The 17,165-nt window shown below is 44.7% G+C and overlaps 7 protein-coding genes across 7 annotated transcripts; 3 read left to right on the forward strand and 4 right to left on the reverse strand. All coding sequences in view use genetic code 12, as the record gives it.

The window, feature by feature from the left end:
* Positions 1-99: 99 nt before the first annotated feature.
* On the reverse strand, positions 100-2,922 carry CJI96_0000171 (uncharacterized protein; the record flags this gene model as incomplete). The annotated part of the gene is made up of 1 exon (XM_029034392.2): positions 100-2,922. One exon carries the CDS (start codon positions 2,920-2,922, stop codon positions 100-102), a length of 2,823 nt encoding a protein of 940 aa, XP_028889634.2.
* Positions 2,923-3,727: 805 nt separating this feature from the next.
* On the reverse strand, positions 3,728-4,549 carry CJI96_0000172 (mitochondrial 54S ribosomal protein uL1m; the record flags this gene model as incomplete). The annotated part of the gene is made up of 1 exon (XM_029034393.2): positions 3,728-4,549. One exon carries the CDS (start codon positions 4,547-4,549, stop codon positions 3,728-3,730), a length of 822 nt encoding a protein of 273 aa, XP_028889635.2.
* A 2,235-nt stretch (positions 4,550-6,784) lies between these two features.
* CJI96_0000173 (Rho GTPase-activating protein) lies at positions 6,785-8,287 on the forward strand (the record flags this gene model as incomplete). Its single annotated transcript, XM_029034394.2, has 1 exon — positions 6,785-8,287. One exon carries the CDS (start codon positions 6,785-6,787, stop codon positions 8,285-8,287), a length of 1,503 nt encoding a protein of 500 aa, XP_028889636.2.
* A 251-nt stretch (positions 8,288-8,538) lies between these two features.
* CJI96_0000174 (anaphase promoting complex subunit 4) lies at positions 8,539-10,596 on the forward strand (the record flags this gene model as incomplete). Its single annotated transcript, XM_029034395.2, has 1 exon — positions 8,539-10,596. One exon carries the CDS (start codon positions 8,539-8,541, stop codon positions 10,594-10,596), a length of 2,058 nt encoding a protein of 685 aa, XP_028889637.2.
* A 3-nt stretch (positions 10,597-10,599) lies between these two features.
* Positions 10,600-11,571, reverse strand: CJI96_0000175 (uncharacterized protein; the record flags this gene model as incomplete). The annotated part of the gene is made up of 1 exon (XM_029034396.2): positions 10,600-11,571. One exon carries the CDS (start codon positions 11,569-11,571, stop codon positions 10,600-10,602), a length of 972 nt encoding a protein of 323 aa, XP_028889638.2.
* A 329-nt stretch (positions 11,572-11,900) lies between these two features.
* On the forward strand, positions 11,901-13,709 carry CJI96_0000176 (GPI-anchor transamidase subunit GAA1; the record flags this gene model as incomplete). Its single annotated transcript, XM_029034397.2, has 1 exon — positions 11,901-13,709. One exon carries the CDS (start codon positions 11,901-11,903, stop codon positions 13,707-13,709), a length of 1,809 nt encoding a protein of 602 aa, XP_028889639.2.
* Positions 13,710-13,729: 20 nt separating this feature from the next.
* On the reverse strand, positions 13,730-15,247 carry ALT1 (alanine transaminase; the record flags this gene model as incomplete). The annotated part of the gene is made up of 1 exon (XM_029034398.2): positions 13,730-15,247. One exon carries the CDS (start codon positions 15,245-15,247, stop codon positions 13,730-13,732), a length of 1,518 nt encoding a protein of 505 aa, XP_028889640.2.
* Positions 15,248-17,165: the final 1,918 nt, after the last annotated feature.

Below are 17,165 nucleotides of genomic sequence, written 5' to 3' on the forward strand. Positions count from 1 at the left end.
CACAGTATTTTAATAAACATACATATTCGTCAACCAAATGATAATTGCTGCTCAAAATGAAAAATGAATGTAAAAGAGCGATGTAAGCAGTTCAGTTGTTCAAACAACGATCTCGATGATATCTTTCGTTGGACCGGCCGTAATGAAAGCAGACTTTGTCGATGGATTAATTTGAAGGGTTTGAGCAGGCACGTTTCCAGGATAGACATGAGCATTACGACATTGACTTATGTTGATATGCGTTAGAGGAGAGAACCCACTAAGCAACGCATCAACCCCAGCTCTAGTTACCCTTACGCAACCTTTTACCAGTAAAGTCTTTAGATTTCGTAAATGCAAGGAAATCGCTACTAATGATGAGTCACTAACAGCTGATCCACAGAATGAGAGGTCCAAAGACTTAAGGTTCTGGCAGCCCAAGCAAAGTACCTCAACAGCAGTGTCCAGAAGTGCGCAACAGAAACTTAAGTCCAACGTCTCTAGATGAGAAGCCGCATTGGCAACAGATATGATCGCTTTATCTGTGAGAAATGTGCAATCCTTTAGCGAGAGATTAGTCAAGCGAGGAAAGGTTCTGTAAGTCCAGTGTTGGAATCCAATGTCTGTAATGGTAGTGCAGCGCGTCAAAGACAAGCTTTCCAAAGTTTCGTTAGCGTTATTGGCAATGTGATGCATAACATCATCTGTGAGTGCCTTGCAGTAACTGAGACTGAGAACTTTTATTTTCTTGGAGCCCACGGATATGGCTTGATCATCACTTGGAAGATCTTTTTTGGTCTCGTCAGACAAACCGATCAATCGCTCAATCACATCATCGTTCACTTTACGACAGTTTGAAAGGTCGATTTCCTCAAGCTGACTTCCAACCGAAGGGGATGCTAAATCCATAATAGCCATTGCGCTAACTTCCCATGTAGACTTCATCTTGATCAGCTTGAGATTTCCTGCCATCCCTATTTCATTCACCATATAGCTGAATCCCTCATCTGTTATGTGAAAGCAACAGGAGATGTCGATGTACTGTGGGCGAGATCCAACAAAGTCAGTGATGGCAACGAGAGCATCATCTGTTATAGTCGTGTTCCAAGGTGTCAAGTCAAGAGTTTGAAAGATATTAGGTGCCATGTATAACAATTGTCTCCATCGACGACTAACAATTCGTAACCTCATTAGCTGAGGTAGGTCTAGAAGTTCAAAAACCTTGAGAAGAATCTTATCGGGTATCGATCCGGGGCTGACAAGGACTGAAGAACGCCGCCTTCCCGCTAAACTTGCAATTTTTAATCGCTTTGAATGAGGCATATAATGGAAAGACTGTCTCCTACTCGTGGGAAAACTGCTGACATCATAATTCCTCGAAGGTGGAATGTTGAGATCAAGCGGTCCTTCCAGAAGCTGTTGAAGTGGTGACACGCTTCGGCATTTAGCTTTTCGTTTTCTGTTGTTTTCTGCAATTCCTTCGCTCAGTGGCAAGGACGACGGTTTTGCTAGCACAAACTCTGAATCAACAGAGGATGCTGGCGAGATTGACCTAGATGGCTTGGGTGATGACGATTGATTGAATGTAGAAAAACCTTCCCAGTTGGGATTGAAGAGAGAGGGCTCAGGTGAAAGCAATTGCCGATTTGATCTGCGTGAGATGTTCAAGGATTCCCTCAGAGCAATTGTTTCAACTGCAATACTTCGCCTTCTCTCAGGTATTGCGATGGGTAGAGTCATTTGGGCTCCAATATTTTGATTTTCGTTCATGACTTTCCTTTCGAGCACCGTCTTTCTTATCTCATCAACAAAAAATGAGTATTTGGAGCAGATACGTTCTAGTTGGTGCGAGCGAATGACTATTAGCTCCACTGATGTCACCGTCCTTATTGAAGCGCTTCTTTTTACGATCTTACCATTCTGAGCTAGTTCCAAAAATGACATCTCGCCAAAGTAAGCTCCTTTTTTTAGGCGGGCCAATATACGCTCTGAGCTGTCCTTTCCTTGTACATCATCAATGACTTCGATTTCGCCATCAACAACGAAGTATATGTCGGAGCCAAGATCACCCTTTCGAAAAATATATTCGTAGGCCTTGAAATTGAGGGGATCTGCTCCAAGGGCTAAACGATGTATTAGGTCAGGCGGTAAATTGGCAAAAATCGGAAGCGTTTTGATAAAGTCCTGAATAGACAAAGTTTGGTCGACATTATCTAAAGATACCACTAACGGTGATGAAATAGACACCCGGCGTGAAGCACTGACTATTTGTGAAAGAGGCAGCGGATTTGGCCTCGACAACGTGCTGGGGGCAATAGATACCGATGTCACCTGCTGTGGCCATATATCCGTTGAAGGTGGATTACTCGGTTTCAAAATCGGTATTTCTGCCTTATTCTTTTTATCTTGCATTGAGAGACGTTCCTGAGCCTCATCACGGATTCGGCGTTCTATGAGGGGATAAAATCGAAGCACAGAGTTAAGGGCATCTGCAGTGAGGACTCCCAAGAGAACTCTTGTACGAGCTACCACGGTAGCAGTTCTGGGTCTATTGAACAAGATACCAATCTCACCAAAAAACGCACCAGGAGTCAACTCAGCATAGATCGAGTCACCATCTGGAGAAGTAACACTGACAGTTCCCTTGAGAATCCAGTACATGGACAAGGCTGGGTCACCTTCTTTCAAGACATATTCCTGTGGAGTGTATTGTACTAATTTTAGCTTTGCGGCAACCTTGTGATGGAACAGGGGAGGAGCATCTTTGAACAACGGGAACGTCAGGAGTCTTTCAAGCAAATTGGAGGGAACACCATCTATCGTTGGACTGGATGGCAGGGAAGTAGGCAGTGGAGGTGGTTGTAAAAGGGAAGGCACTGGGCAGTCGCCAGCAGATAAGGGGGAAGGGCTCGCGGGCTGGAAGTTACGAGCAGACAGTTTCATAGCTGGAGCAGGCACATCAGAATAGGCAGCTGAAGGACAAGGCAGGGTTATTTAGTAGGTGGCCCAAACAGTAAGATCTCCTGGTAGTTATCGACGTTGTGGATATTAGATAAATGGGGCAAACGTTTCGTAGATCGTGCCTTAGGAAAGAGGATATGAGCTATGTTTTGGAGGCAATATCTTTATTCAGCAAAAGGTGTCTTCTCGTCTAAACAGGCTCGTTTGGGGACGACTCCAGTTAAGGGGAATGACTTGAAGATGCGTTGGGAAGAGATTGTGGGCATGCCAGAACAGGTGCAGGAGGGTATGTCACAAGGATTACGTTCTATTGTTGGACCCTGGACTGGGGCTACTATACCCTTTCGCTGCTACATCGGACTTGCTACTTGGTTTAGTATCAAATTAATGGGGCAAATTCGAGAAATTTTCTAAGAATTCTTTGGAGAAGGATGAGAAAGTATTTTCTGGAGGAACTCGAGTTGGCTGGTGGGGCCGGTTACGCGACGATCGTAAAAGGTGTTGCATGCATGGAAATAGACGTTAGAAAGGCGTTATGCGCTGGCTAATGCAGCACTTAAGTGGTCTAAACCAGCAACATTTACATCAACAGAAGCAAAATATCGATAGTAGAATCGAAATCCCCACAGTATTTTGAAGAGAATAATACCTATTCTAATTTAAATTCAAAGCTTTAGCCGATACATAGTAGAGGAGAAGATTTAGTGCACAAAGTATTGAGCAAGCAGGTTGCACAGTTTCTTCAACTTTGTTCGAGAATGCATTTTGTGGTCTATTTACATGTTCATTAACTTCTGAAGTCAATCACAATGGAAGGCCCCAACGTCGTGCTGAGATGACATCTTCCTATTAACACAGGGTCCTTGGTTCCTGCTGGCTGGCAGCTGTAGATTGCTTCGGAGGCTGCTTTCAAGTTCTTGATGATCTCTTCATCACTGAAGTCACAGCGTCCCACAGGGAAGGCAATTGAATCTTTGTTTCCCTTGAAATAGTAAGCACCGAAGTTTTCCATCACTAACTCGCGAATATTGCTGCTGACAGTGCCCTTCTTTTCCAGCGGCATCATTTTTCTGGGTCCTAATATCCTGGCAACAGATTTGAGCTGAGAAACAATGTCTGGATGAGCGTAGCATTGGTTATACTTGGAGAAATCAAAGTCGCCCTCTTGAACTTGAGCAATGAGATCGGACCCGCCAACAGTGATGTTACTGCTAAGACTTCTAAGTTCCTCCTGTTTCGCTGGATCATTTACAAACACTAGAGCATGAGTGTCTTTGAGTTGCTTTGGGAAAAATATCTTGCCTTGAAGAGGAGCAGATGACTTCGTGGAAACAAGCGAGATGTGGGCAGAGACTGTGGTTTTCTCGGGAGCCTTCCCGACTTCAGCTGCACGCAAGTATCTCATGGCGGTTGGCACATCCATGTAAAGCGGATGCTTGTTTGGAGGAGCTTTGTTCTCAATACGTCTCTTCATGAGCCTCCTGGAAGACTCTCTGGCCTCTTCTCTCTTATCTTTCTTTGCAGGAGCAGCGAAACATCGTAAGCCTATTGAGAACAGTCTATTGATGGCAAGCTCCGTGCGAGCTATAGCAAAGTGTCTAGCCAACATGGAATCTTGACTCTTCAGGTGAAGGCCTTTGAAAGCATTGAAAATTTTAGTGTGTGGATCATGTGCAAACGTGCACGTGATCTTGAAGGTGTAGTGTTATCTGGGCTTGTTTAATGAGAGCCTCAAGCAGATGCCATCATATACAAGATTGTGATAAGACTAAATCTGTTACGGTAATGTTAGCCAACGCAAATCGTCAAAGAAAGGTAGCTCTCCCGACAGACGAAAGAATGTCAACCCCTGGGACATAAGGGGCTGAAACGAACACGATTTGCTAAGCATCAGAAGATGAAAAAGCCACCTGATACAGATGACACCCGAAGTAAGTAACTTATCCAGACAAAGGGCCTCGCAATGCATTATAGGCAATAATGGCGATGTCGATCAAGAGTGCATTTTTTTTTCACAATAAGCACGGGGGCGCCCATCACTTAGGATTTGCGCAAGGGCTACTGTGTGGGAGGAATGGAAGGAACAAAGTCGCAAAAGGTGTAAGACAATAACTTGATCCTTGAGGTACGGAGAGGTAAAGAGAATCAAGGTAGGGAGGGTTATTGTCAGAGAGCGCAAGAGATAAGTGAAAGGAGCGTGGCGGAGTGTGGCGAGGTCTGTATCCAGGGCCTCAGGAAAGAAATAGCATACCCTAAAACCAAAGGCACAGCATTTGTGAAAAAACAACTGGCCCCAAAATTACAGCGAGACCGAAACCCTCCACCATCAATTGACCGCACCGACAGATTCGACGCACCAGGGGCGAAGATCTCGTGCCTATCTTAGCGAGGTATGTGGGGCTCCCTACACCGGAGGCATGCTCTGTGCTATCCGGCGTGGCAGTGGCGCACCGCGAAGTATGGTCCAGGGCGAAGGCCAGCCGCTGTCCAAATGAGCGCGCCTATAGCGTCAGCAAGCTCACAATTGGCCCTGGAACGAGAGCATGTCCGCGAGCTACTGTGCCAGGCCGGCCTTGAAAACCTCTGTTGTGCTAACCCACCACGTTGGCGATGTCTGACAGGAAATGCCTGGCGACGCCGGGTGGCGAACACTGCCTGGAAAAGCCACTGATATTGAGCGATGACATCACACAACAAAAAAAAAGAAAAAGAATTAGAAAAAACGGCCACTGATTTCGATGGGTTGCTCCTCACTGGCACTTGTTGAAGCTGTAGCGCTTTTTGGGCCCTGGCCTGGACCTTGCACAAGAAGATACCCGCGGAGGCAGCGCGTTGAAGCTACTGCGCCGGCGTCCAATTAGTGTCATTTCAAGGAGAACCAAAACGCGAAAATGCTTGAGCCTCGTCAACCGTCGCAGCCTTCGCAGCTTTTGCATTATTGTGTGCAAAGTAGCGAAGGAAGAAGCCGATATCAGTTACCTTTAACTGTGTCGTCTGTTTCATGGAAGCCGAAGCCCAAAATCACGTACTTTCTTCTTTTCTTCCCTTCGATACAATCTGCACGTCGCCGCCACTAAGGTTGTAAATTAGCGTTTTGTGGCGGGTGGCTCCAGCACATTTTCTTACTGGCTGTGGGTTTGTCGCGGCTTGGGCCAGCCTTGGCCAGACGAGAACTCTAGTTCGTCACAATAGAATTGTCGTGTGAAGGAAACACTGCGCATTATTCTTCTTTGACACGAGTTTTTCGCCCTGTTCCCAGAGCCTTGCACCTCTACAGCTCGCCAAAAAGCGATTTTTTCCAAAAGGGTACATTAATTCTGCTTCAACAATCTCTTTGAGGGCGCCCTGTGTGCTGCTCGGGGGAGGCGTTTTAAAAACCCAGAACTGGTCCCTGTTTAAATTTTCTCCTGCTACTTATTCTGGTTTATCTTTTATTATATACTTGCTTTTGTGCTTCTGAGTTGCTCCTTTGGTCATTGCATCTCTCGCCAAAAAGTTCACTCACTTACCGCTAGGCTCGCTCGCTCGCTCTGGACCGGTACTGCGTCGCCATCTGTTCCAATTTTAGCGAACCTAGATTTTCGGCCTCTCCGCAATTTGCGCACCCACGCTACCTGAGGAACGCTCGCATTCTGGATCCCACAAAACTGCTTTGGCTGCACTTCAGGGAGAAAATAAAAGGTTTATCGCTTTTCTTGAACTTTTAAGAAAACTACAACTTTTAACACTTCGTCAACTCATTTCCTCACTAAGACACCTGAAGGCTGGTTTGGAATAACCGTTACTACTCATTGAAGCTCCCCTCCTCTTCACTAATCGCTAAAGTCATCCACCGCTCACAGCCATGTCGCCGCCCCCATCAATGCCCTATACTGTGGTGGAGGTCGACAGACTTCAAGTGAGCGTTCCTTCGATTCTTGATGACTGCTTCGAATTTATCCTTGATCAGGGCTTGACAAAAGGTATTTTCAGGGTCAGCGGGTCTGTTCGCAGAATGAAGATCATCTCCAGCGACTACTCTCAGTACAAAACATGGCTCTATGACGAGAAAAAGCCAGCTGTTCATGATGTGTGTGGCATCATCAAAAAATATCTCGGTGAATACCTAGACACCATGCACGGACTTTTCAATCCGCAGCTGCTCACACTTCTTCGTCGTCAGTTTAACGCTCATCGCAGAACCGGCTCCGATTGCAGCATCGATTCTTACAAAAGTGCAAATACCTCGTTTGGTTCTCTGCTGTTATCTTCTGTACCCGAGAGCGATGAAGAAGAGAGCTCTTCCAAATCTGTGCGTGATCCAAACGTTCTCCTAGACTCCATCGCTCACACATTGGTCACCAAAAACATCACCTCTAAGAACAACTTCTTCATCTACTTGCTATACAAGCTCAAGCAGTTATCGCAACACAAAGAGGCCACAAGTATGACCATTGACAATTCTTCCATCATTTTTCAACCTTATATTTTCAATACTGCCAATGTCTCTGACTTGCGTCCCCTTCAGGATCTCCTCACGTTTTTGGTAGTACACTTCGATCAGCTTCTTCAAAAATACCAATGCTATATCTCGATCTTGGGCGGTCTCGAGGAGTTGGATCTTGACAACATCTCGGTGTCGTCATCTGAGGGCCACGCGGTGTCCCCAGCTACCGTTTACTCCGATAACAGTTATACCCCACGTCACAACCAAAACTTCTCCGAGGGAAACCCAAAGAGGAAGTCTTCATTATCCCAACGATTTAGCGTCTTTCTCGACAGCTATCACCTACCAGCTAATCGTTCCAAAAGACTATCATTCAACTTCAGCTCAAAACAGAACTTGGAAGATAAGGCTGGATCTTCTGACAACCTTCGTAATTCTTCCCACCAAGCCCTGTCCATGGACACTGATTTTGCGTCTTCGAATGAAGCCGAGAATTTTGCTGTTAAAAGCTATAGTCGCACGAGTGGTGACATTCTCACACCTCCGGCTGATGACAGTCTCGGTTTCAATACCAACCAACAAACCACAAAATACCTTCAACCCAATGTACAATCGCAGGTGTCTAAGAGGCCGCCATCAGCACAGAAGAAGTCAAACAACAGCAAAAGGAGGAGTTTGATCACCTTATTCAAGTCGTCATCTTCTGTTTACGACAATGAACAATTTTCAAAAGAGGAGCTTAGTGTGCCATCTCCAGCACCCTCCCCAAGAACACCCGTAGAGGGAGAGTTTTCGTTTCTTAAATCGAAACATGCTGCCTCACTAGACAATCTAATACCGGATAGCAACGTCAAAATGGCAGATGACTGGAAACCGGTTGGGAGAAATTTGTCTTTGCGTCTTTGTGGCCGCAAGTGTTGATACCGTGGGTGAATGTTTACTTTCTTTTTTTCGTTTCATGGGTCTTGTCAATATTTCGGGGGAAATTTTATCAAATTCTATTTCATTCTACAGCTAGTCACTTTCATTGGGAATGAATTTCTGGATGCAATAGGTGTATATGTATTTATATTTAAAGTGTATTATCGAGCTTCGCGCGTGTGTTCTATGTAGTAAGTACAACCACTACGCGCCCAGATACTGTAACACCTAGTATTGCACCCACATGATCCATGGATAATAAAAACACACCGCAAATCCTCCAAGTGGGCAAACTTATCGGTATTCCCGATGGCAGTGTACTCAGTTGCTGTCCAAGGATGGATCTCATGGCTATTTCCATGAACAAGACGTCGGTGTGGATGTTCCGATTCAACGGTGAGAGAGTGTACTCAATCAACAACAAGGCTAGGATTCTCGAACTTCAATGGAACTCTAGTGGAAAGTTCTTTGCTGTCTCTGGAACTGACAACCTTATCAAAATCTATGAGACGAACACAGGTGCATTAGTTAATAAGTTTGCCACGAATACCTCACTTCCAATTACTCTCATGAACTGGGTATCTGTTGAATTGGATGCGTCAATTGGATCTGACAAGGCTGCGCCCTTTTTAAAAATGTTCAAACAGGATATACTAAAGCAGCTTCCGAAGCTAAGTCATGAAGTCAACTTCTACGATTCAGAGAGGGCTGGAGGTGTTATCTCAATGCAAAGTGGCTCATCGAAGGCCCAGTCAGTGTCTATTTCTGCCACAAACACAAACGAGGATGACTCTTTACTCGACTTCCTTCTTGTCATCAACGCATACTCCCTTCTTACGGCGACATTCAATAATTTGTTTGTGGTACCAGACATTGAACTACCTGAGGGATCTAAATTTTTCAAGCATGTTATGAGGAAGAATTTCTTCGAGCAGTACCTTCTAGCGGAGCAATCGCAGAAATTTCTCCTTTACAAGATGGAATTCGAAATGTCAGAGGCTCATGAACGTGCTTACATTCTTGACATTTTGAAATGGTCTTCATTGTTGGTATCAATGCTCAATCACATAACTGACCAGGTGAGTGTTATGCAACAGGAGGCTTCCGCTTTTTACTCACTTCAAGACAGATATTTGAGCAATTTGAAGGAGGCTTTTGTACAAGGTGAAGACAACTTAGAGGGCTCGGAGATTTCTCTTAACACGCTTGTGACCTTTTTGATCGACATGGTTCTATTTGGCACTATCCCATCATATCTTGAGGATTACTGGCTCAATCAATTTGGGGAAAGAGGTCTTCAACGACTATCAAAAGGGGGAAACGAGCTTTACGATGCAACCAGAAAGACAACTTTTGCTCAGGTGATCTTGGCTGTTGAGAAAATTCTCGTTCTTTTGAGTGATCTACGAGGCGTTTGCATTACTGGGAAGAACATTTACCAGAACACCTATGGCATGGCTGTCGATACACTAGAATTGGCGGTTGAATCGAGTAAATCTTTGCTAAAGGGCTTTTACGAGTTGATCTGGAAATTCAACGACGAGCAAGAGCTTTTCAACGTATTCTGTAATTATGTCAAAGTAGAAGTTTTAGAACTTCTCTCAAAGAAAGATGGCGAAATGGAACTGTTTTTAAAAGCACATCCAGAAGTTGAGGTCAGCTCCAGCAAAACAATCAGTTTCATAGATAAACATTTAACACTGCCGATACTTGTGTCTTATCTTGATCTTGATGTGTCTGGTTTTGATGTGATTACCAAACAGGGTTCAGAGCAAGTGTCTCTCATCGCGAAGCTTACAGCTTTAAAGACTGTCATCAATCAGACTCTTCTTCCTGGCATCCAAAACTTTGTCGCTGACAGAGCCAAATTCGACATTACTGGTTCGATTGATGGACTGGGCTCGGCAAATGATTCCGAGATGATTTTTAATGATGACGGCATTCTTGTTTCCAGCAAAACGGACTCAATTTTATCGCTCACCAAATTTTATGAAAATGGAAAGCAAGCCACAACAGAGATCAAATTCCCCAATACAATCATGTCATATAAGATTACTCAAAATATGCAAATTGTTGTTCTACTCAAGATTCCTGAAAAGCATTCAGAGCTCGTCACGTTCAAAGTTCCACAAAGAAAAAGTCGTATAAATTATCAAGATTTAGAGAAGGAAAGAGTCATGTTCTTCGACAACACCAGCACCATGAAGAATCCCACGGTGATGACACTCACGCAAGACCCGTTCTCTTCAAGGAGCACGGGATGTATATTTGACATGATTGAGAGGCGATATGTGATATTTAGATGCTAAGAGTCAATCGTAAAAGCGCATAGGGCCCATCTTCAAAGTTCCATCCTCATCCTTATAAAACTGCTTCGTCACGTAATCTCTGTAAAAGTACCTTATATTACGCTCATTAGGAACAAGCTGTTTTTGACGCAAGTAGATTCTCTCAAATGGCGATACGTCATTGATAGCGTTATGCTGTCGAGAAGCATACCTAAAAAAGCTAGGATTGATCCTCACTCGTTCCTCTTCAATCTTTCCGGATGCCACTTCGGCCAAGTGGGTAAGCTGCTCTCGTGATAACGGGCGCAATTGCCGAATAATGTTTTTCACATGAGTCACTTTCGTCCTGAGATCATGTTCCCTGGCAGCGACGCTTTTTGGTAAGCCAAAACGCGTAGGCTCGTATATCACTTCAAATGGCTTCGATCTACCATTGAGTAACGCGTTTGAGTTCGCCAAAATGAACTTGTAGAATTTTTCGGCCTCTTTCACGAGACTTTGCACGCTTGATTTGTGATGGTGATGGCGCAACGGCTGAATTGGTTTCTCATGCAGCAAGAGACTGAGCTTCATCTCTTTCATGAGCAGAAACTCCATATCTTCGGGCTTCAGCTTCTGTAATTCTTTGTTATAATGATCAATGTGATACTTCATTCCAAACTCTTCGAGGAGGTGAACCTGAGGCCATGAACTTTTGAAGGAACTGTACTTCGTGTGGAGAAAATCTCGTGCCCAATCATCAAAAGGTTCTCCCTTCTTATAGATAAGGTCTAAAGTTTCTGGAAAGCTCTTATAGTCGCCATTAAGAAGACTTGTCATCAAGCGGATGGAATCTTTGTATTGCTTGGGATCTGCAAGAGCAGAATTTGAGCTGGGTTTAGTTTTGAAAGCGTTTTTGACTTTATCCTTGGCCACTTTCAAACTTTTTAAGTCAATCGGTAGGCGATTTATGCATCTGTAAATCTTCTTATAGTATGATAAAGTTGTTGTCATCATTGCATTAGATTTTTGATTTCTTCATTTCATTTGTTAGTGAAAAGACATCCTTAGTGAAATTTGCGAAATTGTTGCAATCTCGCAAAAAAAAGACATAGGTAATTGAAGAGATGAATTGAAGAAAAGAGAACAAGAATATTTGCACAGGATCTGTGTTTTAGTCAAACTACCCACCTAACAACATGGGATACAGGTACATATATAGAGCGCTTTTATCCAGATGCTGAGCCAGTCATACATCGGTGGGATCTGGGGACTTCGACAGAACCCGTGCACCGTGACTAGTGCTTTTTTAGCATTATGCTCCAGACACTATAATTATATCATAAATGGCATTGGCGGAGTCCTTCCTTCGAAGGGTTCACAAACTGGGAATGATCCCTAAAATTGTGAAGTTACTTCCTATCATCTCGTTCTGTTTCGCTCTCGGAAGTATAGCTTGGCTTTTAATACTTCCTCTCGATGGCCAGTATAGAAACACATATATATCCGAAAATGCATTGATGCCTGGGCAAGTGACCTCCTACTTTAGAGAAAGCGAATGGAATATTGTTCGTGGCTACAGGAGTCAGGCGAAGAAATGGGACTATGAGCAGGCTGCAAGGTCAAACCCAGAGCTTGGATCTTGGCTATCAGATCTCGGGCTCAAGGTGGCTCACTTCGATGATCCAAAAACTAACTCCACAACTCTCTACGCTGTCATGCACGCTCCAAGAGGAGATAACACTGAGGCTATTGTACTTGTGACACCATACATCACTTCATCAGATGAAAGTAATATCGGAGGTTTTGCGTTAGCGCCAGCTTTAGCTCGATACTTTGGCAGAATGTCCATCTGGTCGAAAAATATAATATTTGTGTTCCCAAGAGATGGTCATGCCTCCTTGCGTTCATGGGTCGAGGCATATCATACCTCGTTAGACCTTACAGCAGGCTCAATTGAAGCTGCCATAGTTCTCGAATATGCAATGGATAGTGATAATTTTGACCACATGCAACTATTCTACGAGGGTCTCAATGGCCAACTTCCGAACTTGGATCTCATTAACACCGTCACCACGATTGCTCGTAATGAAAATATGCATGTTGGTATTCAAGGTACACCTGGCGAGGAACTTACAAGGAGGGACTACATGTCTCGCATAAGAACGCTTGCTCGCGGTATTATCAACTTGGCGTTGGCCGGTTTACAGAAGTCATCCTTAGGTTGCGAAGCCTTCTCAGGATGGCAAATCCAGGCAATTACTATTCGAGCTGTTGGAACGGGTGGCCCAGATATAACTCAATTTGGCCGTATTGCAGACTCAACTTTCCGTGCAGTTAACAATTTGCTCGAAAAGTTTCATCAGTCATTCTTCTTCTATCTTTTGTTGTCTCCTACGCATTTTGTTTCAATCGGCACTTACTTGCCATCGGCTGTGCTTCTCGCAATTGCATTCGCCTTGAGTTCATTATGTTGTTTGGCCAATGGTGTCAATGGAAGGGCGTATTTGGCTGGTATGGGAACATTGTTGACTACTTTCACGGGGGTTGAGCTCATCAGCTTGATCCTTGCATTTACGCTACCTCATCTCGTGAAGATTTCGGAAGATCCTCAGGTACGGTCTCAAATAATTATTGCGGTGGCTATTTTACTCACATTGGAGCTATCTACAAAACAGGTAATTGGGAGGATCGTTACAATCAGATTTAGCAAAGTTACAACGTACTCATTGATCGCATTCAGTCTTTATTTTATTGCCATGTTGGTAACTGCTTTGCTCATTGTACACTTCGCTTTAGCATTGATGATTGGGTTATGTTCGTTGCCCCTCACTTTCATACAGCCTCAAATTACAGAACAGTTGAAGAAGAAGGGTCTGTGCATTAAGACTCACTTCAGGATTGTGTTGTGTCTTTTGTTCTCATCACCCGTTACTGCAGTTGTTTTCCTGGGTTACCTTCTTTATGGTGGCCCAGATGGAGTCGCCACATTAACACATCGTCTATTGACTCTGTGGGACGAATTGCAGTGCTGGACTTGGTTTGTTGTGGTTCTTGGGTGGTTCCCGGCTTGGGTCTCAATAGCCCTAGCATACACTTTTGGTACTTTTGAGGATGTGCAAGCTAATGGTAACGATAATGAAAAAAGTGAATAGATTTACATACATGAAGCAGCTTAATGTTTATAAGTGTGCACAAACTTCTCATGAAAAGCAGCCCAGCTACTTATCCACTCAGTTCCTGGAGGCAAAAATGTCGTTCTCAAGTGTGCGGTGCCTGGTACCTGACCGAAACCATTACCAGGAACACAGCAGATACCAGTCCTCTCCAACAACTCAGTGCAGTAGAACTCATCAATAGTCAAGTTTAGCTCTTCAGCTTTCTTGTATAATGCAGGGTACTGATCCTTTGAGAAGTTCAAGCGTGGGAAGAGGTACATAGCACCTTGTGGCTTCTGACAGTCCACATCAGCCATCTTCGTGAAAGCCTCATACAACAGCAGAGCTCTTTTTTGAAGGTCTCTGTGGATCGACAGGGTCTCGTGGTGATATAACTCGTAAGATGGATCACCCTTCACGGGTGGGTTGATCATGAGCTCAACAAGAATCTGACCAGAAACAACGGAGCAGAGATTAATGGAAGCTAGCTTGAAGATGATGTCACGTACCTCACGAGTGAAACCCACCAACTCCATGTATCCACCACGCTGACCACATTCACCACTGACACCTTTAGAGGTGGAATGCAAGGATGCAAGCTGGACGTTCTTGTAGAGTTCGTGATCACTTCCAAGTAATTTGGCCAAAACCTTTTTCACAGAGATGAATTCGCCATGGAACACGTTCTCCTGGTAGACTTCATCGGCGATGATGGCAATTCCGTGTTCAGCAGCAATGTTGATGACCTCGACAATGTCGTTTTCTTTCAAGATGGCACCAGTAGGGTTACCTGGGTTGATTACAACCAATGCCTTGATCTGGACACCCTTTTCCTTATTCTCTGCAATCAAGTCACGAATTTGTTCTGGGTCAGTAGACCACTGCTTGTCCTCATTCAAGAAGTATCCAATTGGAACAGCATTGTTCAAAGCAATAGAAGCAGTGTACAATGGGTACTGAGGAATAGGAATCAAGAAACCAGACTTATCGCTCGAGGACAAGACCTGAATCAAGTATGAGACTGCAGCAGAGGCACCACTGGTTAAGAAGATATCATTTGGATCAGCAGGGTAACCGTCTCTTCTTTCAATGAAGTTGGCAACAGATTGACGAATGCCGGCATCACCTTGAGAGTGGGAATAGGCACCCACGGATCCTGTGGACTTTAGAAGCTTTCTTGCACGCTGAACCGTATCTGCGGGGTACAAATGATCTCTAACGGTAGGTTCTAACTTCTCAATTTTGCTGATGAGATTAGGGTATTGGGTCAATGACAAGACTTGTCTGTACCAGGATAAAGGTTTCTGGTCCAATTGCTGAGGGTTGCCAATATTGGCACTGATAATGCGGTCGTAGGGCAAGCCATGATTCTCGTTTGAATCGAGCTGCGACCTCAATTCGTCAGCACGAATTGGGATCTTACCACGCACAGCGTACTTGGCCTCAAGTGTGGACTCATTCAAGTCCTTGATGGTAAAAGGTGGAGCGGGCAAGAAGGAGCCTTGGAACCTGCGGGCGATAAGCAGAGGAGCCATTCTATGATGATTGATAAAAAGACGCTTCATTTTGACAAAGGGAAAAACCAAACTGTATTTATATGCGCAAGTGCCTTTAAGCGATCAAGACAAAAGCGGTTAAATGATCGGAATGGGGGAACGGAAGTGAGAGGGTGAACTTTTTTCACCAGCGGAGAAAGATGTAGCACCAACCTAGTGACTCCAGGTTTTTTCTCGCGTCAATGCAGTACCGCCATAGCAATGGCAGGGCACAACTTTGGCAATTTTCGACCGGTGAGGCCGATGCTTAATCTGATAAGAATCCTGATGATCCCGATAAGAAAATAGAGTTCCGTATTCACGGTCATGCCGTTACAAATGGTTCAAGTACCGGATACAAGCGAGTGGGTGGTCCTGGCTGTACATCAGCTGGAAGTGTAGTTCCGCGATGATCGGTGCACCGGTTGCCAAAACGAGAGGCACTGAATAATGTTGAACGGCAAAAGAGTCAAGAGTCCCGGGGCAATTGAAGCGCTTGGAATTCGCCAGTTCGAATATCGGTCTCGTCTGGGGTCCTGGTGCCATCAGCCTAACTTTTATCAGCACAACTTTTTGACTTAGTGTGCCGCATATGGAAAGGCTGCTGGAGTCTTATCAGTAATGCCTGGGGAGGCTTCTGCAAGTGCTGGTAATGCGCTTTTAAAGACTGGAGCTGCGCCAATGGACCGCCAACACCCCCCGTTGGCGCCAGGGCACCTTGAAATAGCAACAACACTTCCACAAGATGAAGTGAAATTGTCGAGAGATTTAATACTCGAGGGACAAATCATCAGGCGTTAGGATTGGATCTGTACTTTGACGTTATATGGCACTTGCTAGGAAGTTCGGAAACAGCTCACAAGCCATATTACCTATCACCTAATGAAAACATGAGGACGTCTTCCTCTTTTCAATTCTACGGTGCGCTCATTGCAGTCTCCTGAAATTTCAGGACACTACTTATCTGCTCATTGCGCATCAGGCGATATCCGCACAAGCTAGACTCAAGAACCCCCTAGATTCAGATTCCACTGAAAAACGTGAACTACAAAACAAAAAGCGTGAGCGGCCCCACCATGACATAATCATCTAGCTAACCCCATAGCGAGGTACTTCTCTTATTTTCCAAACCCTTCCTCTATCTCCCCGCGGGGGCTTCTTTCTTCAAGGGGTAGCCTTCTCCAAGTCGCGCTATTCTCGTCACTGTGTTCGCACCCAAAGGGCGATCGCTACATATGGCTAGACTTTGGCTGCAAAATGCGCACCCCAGATTTCGTTTACCTTGTGTGCCTCTAGGTTGCCCAAAGCGATGAGCAGCGAAGCTTCTGTGATAAAGCACAAACACGAGGAGAATTCCATTGTTTGTATTCAAACATTCACATCTTTCTAAATTTTCTTGCCGTCTCGGGCATGCACGCCTTTTGAGGAAAGTAAGGGTCGGTACCCCTTTCCTTGTTTGTCGCCTCATGGACGCCCTGCTGCTCTCCTCTTCCCTGCATTTCCATTCAAGCAACCCCAGACATGATAACGTGATCAGAGATGCCAGGCCACTTTTTTTCGATTTTTCTATACTTTCCATTTCTTCACTTCGCCTCTTTTCTTCGTCCCTTAAGAAGCGACAAACATCCAATCGTCAGATTGTGATTGTGTCCACTCTTGTTCCCACAAACTTCATCATTTCTCGCTTCGCAGTTTACGCAATGTCGGAGAGACGCTTTTCCTTGGCCATTGAAGACGTGGATACTTCAGAGTCCCCAGAGTCACCAATTAACAAGCCTTTGTCGGGCTTTCTCGTGGAGAACCACTGCCCGACTTTGACAAAGTCAAGTTCCTTCACCTCAATGCCCAAAGATGATCAATACACTCCAAAAAGACGCTTTTCTATATGCGACCTCAATACTTTCAGCGAGGATGTGTC

Source organism: Candidozyma auris, chromosome 1 (assembly GCF_003013715.1).
Source record: "Candidozyma auris chromosome 1, complete sequence".
NCBI classification, from domain to species: domain Eukaryota; kingdom Fungi; phylum Ascomycota; class Pichiomycetes; order Serinales; family Metschnikowiaceae; genus Candidozyma; species Candidozyma auris.